The sequence below is a fragment of the Marmota marmota genome, unplaced genomic scaffold, assembly GCF_001458135.2.
Source record: "Marmota marmota marmota unplaced genomic scaffold, marMar, whole genome shotgun sequence".
Taxonomy (NCBI): Eukaryota; Metazoa; Chordata; class Mammalia; order Rodentia; family Sciuridae; genus Marmota; species Marmota marmota.
Window position 1 is genome coordinate 47,907,435 of NW_026000016.1, and position 6,987 is coordinate 47,914,421.

The 6,987-nt window shown below is 56.6% G+C and overlaps 1 protein-coding gene across 1 annotated transcript; it reads right to left on the minus strand.

Annotated features, from left to right (window-relative positions):
* Positions 1–455: 455 nt before the first annotated feature.
* Lrrn2 (leucine rich repeat neuronal 2) lies at positions 456–3,979 on the minus strand. The gene has a single exon (XM_015483912.2). It carries the CDS (start codon positions 3,260–3,262, stop codon positions 1,124–1,126), a length of 2,139 nt encoding a protein of 712 aa, XP_015339398.1. The 5' UTR covers positions 3,263–3,979; the 3' UTR covers positions 456–1,123.
* Between the last annotated feature and the right edge of the window lie 3,008 nt (positions 3,980–6,987).

The following is a 6,987-nucleotide window of genomic DNA, read 5'->3' on the forward strand; positions in this document are numbered from 1 at the left end:
GCATGACTCTGCCTCTTGGGTTTGTTTAATTAGAAATAGGCAGGGAAGTGCTTCCTATGCACTGGCATGTTAATTGCTTATCAGAGAAGGAGAAGCAGGACCATGTTTGGTGATGGAAATTTCCGCTCTCTCTCTCTGCATCTTTATGTGTGTCTCCATTTTTCTCTTCCACCCCTCTCCTAGCTTCCAGTGTGATCTTCCTCCTTCTCTTCTTTGCTGGACATCATTAGCCTCTCCTGCTCTTTGTCCCTCTTCCCTAGCTCTCCTGCTCATAGCTATAGGGACTCTCTGGGGGTGGAGCAGACCCAGAGACCAGAATTCAACTGAAAAGGAAAAACTCCCCACCCCCATCACTGTCAGCCTTTGAAGAGATCCCAGGACAGAGAGCTCTTCCTTTGTGCTCAGAATGCAAAGGGTGCTTTTCTTTTCATTTTTTGTCCCCCTATCCCTTATCATTGTTGTTATTATGATTGTTTATTTTTATTTTTTACAAAACAGGAGAAAAGAGTGAATCAGGTTGGGGGCAGGTGACACATTTCTCCACAAAGATACAAAATTGCCTATAGAAAGTCAGCGCCAGAGAGCCCAGACTGCCAAGATGACACGTTCCTGGGCATCCCTCTCCCCAAATGTCCTTCAGGCCCAGCTGGGGTCACTTCCACTTTGGGGTGATCCCCCAAGATGGGAAGGAGAGGCCTCCTTCAGCCCTTGCCCAGGAGGGGAACGAGCAAGCAACTGAGACTGTACAAAGAAAGAGAAGAGGAAGGGGTGTATCCTGTGGGCCAGGGCCTGGGGACACAGGCAGGGGAAAGCCAAGCAGAGGCCCAGCAGCCTCTGGGCATGTAGATAATGGGGAGGTGGGAGGCTCTAGCCAGAGTCCTTCCTGTTCCTTGGACATGTTCCTCATGAATGGCAGCAGAGGACCCCAGAAGATAAGAGCAACATTTTGGAGGCCTCAGGAGAACCCCTGGGAGCCACAGAGCCCCTGTGTCCTGGTCCAGCTGCCAGGCCTCAAGCACGTGGGCCCTTGCCGCTTTCCTGGCAGGGCATCTGGCCCAGATCGCTTCCCTTTTGATAAAAAGTAGTCCTAGTTATTTCTCTACCGCTGAGAACTGGCCGAGCTTCAGGAATTTTGAGACAATGGTGGCAACAGTGTCTCCCCTTCTGAGGATCGGGACAGCTTCCTCCCTGGATTCCAAGGCAGGACAAGGGGTGCAGACACCACCCGGATGGACGGGGCACTCCAGCCCCAGAAAGCCCAGGCTGGAAAGAGAGGCCGCCCACCCACCCCCTGTCTGGGCTGGCCTGTGCCAAGGTGGGCCATGAGCCCAGCTGCCAGCAGGAGGACAGCGAGAGCCAGGATGGCTATGAGCCCAGGCCGGTCCCCAAGGGCTCTGTGGCAAGGAGTGGCCTCTTTAGTCCTGGCCCATACACAAGCCAACTGGGTGTGGGCGTCAGCAAAGGCCACTTGCAGGCAGGCCCAGTACTCTGTGGCCTGAAGGAGGCGGGTGATGTTGTAGCTGTGGGTGCCCCGGGGTAGGCGGGCCAGAGAAGTGGCCCCCTGGCCCCGGAGAGAGGAGGCGATGGACCAGGTGAGGTTGGTGGAAACTGTGTTGGGTGGGGGAACCCAAGAGAGCAGAATGTGATAGGGGTGGGTCTCCTGCACCCGCAGCTCCAGTCCCCGTCCCTCATTGCTGTCTGGCTGGGGGGAAGCATGGCCAACCACCACACTGACTGTCTTAGTGTCAGCCCCCACCAGGTTCTGGGCCACACAGGTGTACAGCCCTGCCTCTTCCACTGTCACTCTCCGCAGCTCCAGGGTCCCCTCGGGGTACACCCGGTATCTCCTGCCCGCATGGGCCGGTGTCAGTCGAACCCCAGTTGGAGTGACCCAGTAGATCTCAGGTTCTGGTTCAGCCAGTGCCCGGCAGTGCAGTACCATGGTCCCTCCGCTGGCCACCTGGAGGCTGGGGGGGAAGCTGCGGGGGGAGATGAGGGGCAGGCAGTGGTCCGTCATTTCCCGGAAGGGCACCTCACGGACTGGGCGTCGCTGGAGATCCGGGGGCTCAGCGCACAGGGTGGACTGTGGCTCAATGAAGCGGACACGGGTGCCCGTGGCATTGGCCCAGCGGATGACACAGTCACAGCGGATGGGGTTGCCGTGGAGCCCCACCTCCTGCAGGTTGGGCAGGGACTCCACCGTCTGATGGTGCAAGGCACTGAGAGCATTGTTGTTGAGCATGAGGGTCTCCATCTGGGGCAGGTGGTGGAAGGCGCGGGGGTGGATGAAGGATAGCCTCGGGTTGTTGGTGATGTCCAGCTTGGTCAGCTCGGGGAGGTTGACCAGGGCGAACTTGTCAATGGAGACCAGCTCCTCCATGTTGTTCAGCCCCAGCTCCTTGAGATGTAGCATGTTAGCAAAGTCTCCGGGGCCCACCCGCTGCAGTGGGTTCTTGTTCAGGTCTAGGAACTTGAGTCCAGGCACCTGCTCTAGGGCCCGCCTGGGCACCCGGGCCAGCTGGTTGTCATAGAAGGAGAGGCTCTCCAGGCTTTGCAGCCCTTCCAGGGCATAGTCGGAGATCTCCCGCAGGCTCATACCCGCCAGCACCAGGCTGCGCAGGTTGGCCAGCGGCCGGAAGTTCATGTCCAGGATGGCGTCCACCTTGTTGCCACCAATCATGAGGATCTCCAAGTTGGGCAGCATTTCAAACCAGCGGCTGTCGATGGCCCTGAGCAGGTTGGAGTTCAGGTGCAGCCGCAGCAGGTTGCTGAGCCCCGCGAAGGCCCTGGGGGCGATGCGGTAGAGCTGGTTGTGGTTGAGATAGAGCTCCTGCAGGCTGGCCAGCCCCGTGAAGCTGTGGTCCTCCAGCCGCGCCAGCTGGTTCTCCTCCAGGTGCAGGCTCAGCAGCTGGGGCAGGGCCCGGAAGTCACAGTCACGGGCGTCCGAGAAGCTGTTCTGGGACAGGTCCAGCTCTGTGAGGTTGGCCAGGTAGGCGAGCTCACTCTGGTCCACGCGGCCGATGCTGTTGCTCTGCAGCAGCAGAGTCTGGGTCCCTGCAGGGAGTGCCGGGGGCACCGCCGTCAGGAACAGGTCATTGCAGTCCACCGTGGTGGCCTCTCGGTAGGAGGAGCGAGGCGTATACCAGGGCCGGATCTGGCAGGCACACCGAGGAGGGCAGGGCACATGCCAGGGCACCACGGGCACAGCAGCAGTGGCACCAGCCACACAAGCTAGCAGGATGGGGGCTACGAGGAGCCTCATGATGGCGCTGGGGGACAGGGGACCATCCACAAGTAGAGTCCAGTCCTGCTTTTTGCGTTTTGCAGGTTGAGGGTCAGCAGCCCTGCCAGGGCCTGGGGAACTGCCGTCTCAGGACAGTCATTCTATGTGGGCATGGGTGGGCGTCACTCTGTGCCCTCCTGGGTGTGGCTCCTCATCCTCGTGTGCTGGGTCTGGGCCTGTTCCCTCATCGCCATGGCCCGTCACAGGCAGCCCTGGAAGGAGAGGGTGGAGAGTTAAGGAGCAGCAGGAAGTAAATTCTCCCCCTTCCTCCAGTCTCTCTGCTCAAAGGGGCAGCAGAGGGACCACTGGAGCCAGGCTTCTTGGGTTCTGTCCTACTGTCCTTAGGCTTTGGTGTCCTTTTCTACCACCTGGCTAGCAGCTGACTGAGTCCTCCAGGAAGAGCCCTGGGATAGTGAAGGGGTCAGGGGGCAGTGTCTGGAGGGAGTGTGGACAAGCTGGGATTGCTGTCTTTGGAGTCATTCTGAGCCCACAGAGATGTGGAATCGATTCTTCAGCCTTTCTTACCTTTTTCCTCCTTCCCTTCCCGGCTCACTTGGTAAATGCCAGATACAATGAGAATTTCTAGAGACCCCCTTGGTTTTGTAGGTGGGAAGTGGGTGGTGGAAACAAGCCCAGCTTATAAAATCTGGAATGCGCTCCCCAGACCTTGTAGCGGAAGGACAGCAGAACCCTGATCCCACATCCACAGAGGCTGGGGAGGTGGGCTGGTCCTGCCTGGAGTCTGCTTAGGCTTTCTTGGTTGTGTGTGTGTGTGTGGGGGGGGGACTGCTTCTCTCTGTGGCCATTTCCCACCCTGGAGACAGGGACTTTCCCTTCCCAGTAGCTGCCACAGTGACCCAGGAGGTTGTAGGGTTCAGTAGCCTGGGTCTGAGCCCTGCTGGGAAAACCTTCTGAGACCTGGCCTGGCCAGCTTACTTCTGATTTTTCTGGTTACCACCTGCTCACCCACTGTGCACAAGTCTTCCAGATTGAAGTCACAGTGACACATCACCCTTTCTTATTGTCTCTTAGAAAACTACTTGTTCTTCAAGACTCAAGCTCATCACCTCCTACAGAAAGCTTCTCCTAACCCTCCACCCCTGCAGACTGAGGGGCTGGCCTCTTGCTCCAACAGTGTCCACGTTCCCACGGGCACAGCCCTGACCACATCTGTGCAAAGTTCTCCAACGTGAGACCTGTCTTGCTAACTGTTGTGCTAATTGTTGTGCCAGGAGCATGGGACAGGTCCTCAGTGAGTACGTATTGTAGGACTCAATCCGCTTCCCCCCAGGACCAGGCCAGGCCGCCCTGGAGGCAGGTTCAGCCTTGATCTAGAACCAAAGATGGAAACAAAAGCAGGTCAGACCCCCATGCTTCCTTCTTAGCCTGGTCTGACTCCTAAGTGGAGACGGATTCCAGGTGGACTTTCAGTCCCAGGTTACCAGAGAAACGCACAAACACTGTTGGCACCTACCATTGATTGGCCAGGACTCTATGAAGACCCTGAACATCTCATTTCACTTAACCCTCATGACATGCCTAAGAGATAAGCTTTCACATCCTTAGTTTGCAGATGAAGAAACTGAGGTTCAGAAGAGGCCAAAGGCCTTAGCTCAAGCCCTGTAGCTGGCACACAGCCAGAGAGAGGAAGCAACCTGTCTGGAGGTTGTGCCAGCTACACCGGCTTCTCTGCCCCCAAGTCTGGGTCCAACCCGCCTTGGGCCCCCGAGGCCTGGGGTGCACTGGTGCTGCAGCAGGAGGCTGGTGCCTGTTGCTATCCTTACTAGGGAGTGTGGAAAGCCCAGAACTTTCGCAAGAAGGGACAGCAAGCCTCCAAGCTCCCAACCTCTCAACTCCCCAGAGGGGCTCTTGGCCACTCCATTGGGCTTCCAGGATGCTAGGGAGGGAGCAGCTGGAGGCAGGGTCCCTTCCCTGAGTTGGAGAGCAGTGTGCCTGTTTACTTCCGACTGCTTCCCACTTTCCTCTGCAGCTATTTCTGAAGGTGGAAAAAACAACCATGACTTGAAAGGCACAGAGGTTTGCGTAGGGGTGTGTGTGCTGACACGTCAAATTCAGGGGAAACAAATACACGTGTGCACATGTGCTCACATGCCAGCACACATGTGCAACGGGAAGCCTGGGGAGCCCAGCCGCCCAAGCCAGGGATTGGGGTCAGGGACAGGCCATGGGGGGGGGTGGGTTGTGATGTGCAATGGGGGCAGAGAGGAAGCAGCTGAGTCCTGAAGTGGTCCCTGCCAATGAACAGGACCTAAGCTTCTGCACATTGATGTACCAGAGGGCACTGACCTGTCCAGACCTAGCATTATAGAGCAGATCCACCTGCAAATAGACCCAAAACTTGGCTGTAGCACTCACTAGCCTGGGAAAGCTACTTGATTTCTCAAGCATCCCTTCCCTTATGTGGAAGACTGTTGTTGGAATTAAACAGTTTGGGTGTGTTGCACACAGACCTCTGGATGTCTCCCAGGTTGGGAGGTTCTCCAGCTACAGGGCTTCTCAGGGCACAAAAAAAAAAAACTGGATCCTAGAGCTGGACGTGGTGGCACACGCCAGCGGCTTGGGAAGCTGAGGCAGGAGGAATGTGAATTCAAAGCCAGCCTCAGCAATTTAGCAGGGAGCTAAGCAACTTCATGAGACCCTGTCTCAAAATAAACTACAAAAAAGGGCTGGGGATGTGGCTCAGTGTAAGTGCCCCTGGTACCAATGGAGGAGGAGGAGGAGGAGAAGGAGTTGTTGAAGTTGGATCCTAGGACTCAACAAGTTCCTACTAAGCTTGCCTGCTGGGGGAGCGGGGCGAAGTGGGTGGGTGGGAGCTGTGGGCTGAAATAGATCACATGTCACAGCTTCAAATGGTGCCATGCTGGGTGTGGCACCAAAACCTCAAAATGATTGTGAGTCCAAGACAGTTCCCAAGTGGAGAGGGCTCTACAGGAAGGGCCCCAGCCTGTCCTCAACCTTCAGATGCTGCCTGGGCCAGGGCTTCTCTCTCCTCCTCCAACACCTTTGTTCCAAGTGCTGAGTCAGCGCTCAATGACACAGAGGGGACCCAGAAACCACTGAGAAAGCTCCACTCCAGGCAGCTCCCCGCCTCTGGCCTCTGGGGCTGCTGGGCCATCTAGGTGAGGCAGAGATCACTCCTTATGGACCCAGAGCCTAGAACTGGGCGCTGGGATCCAGGGAGAGGCAGGGGTTGGTGACTCCTGTTCACACTGCCCCTCTGACTCCCTGGCATGGCACAGGCCCAGACAAGTCCTGCCTCTCCTTGCTGAACACACAGCCCCTTCCAGGATGGAGCTGGGAGCTGCCCACTCACCTGCCATCACCATTTACAGCTGTCTTGCACATGGCCCACGCCTGCAGGCTGATTAGCAATTCCTATCGGGGAGCTGCGGAGAAAGCTAATTGTCTTTTATCTACAATCTCCTGGGTGATCAGGAGTTCAGACCATCACGTGTACATTTTCCCCCACTGGAATGCAAACTCCTTGTGGCAGGGCCCATGTCTTACATGCTTTTTGTGTCCCCAGAGCACCAAGTGTAGGAAAACATGTAGATCACATGTGCGTTTTATTTAATCCTCTTATCAACCCTGTGTGTAGGGAAAATAGGAATTATTAGTTTCATTTTGCCTGGGAGGCGAGCGAGGGTAAGAAAGGTTAAGTGATTTGGTTGCACAGGTTGCAC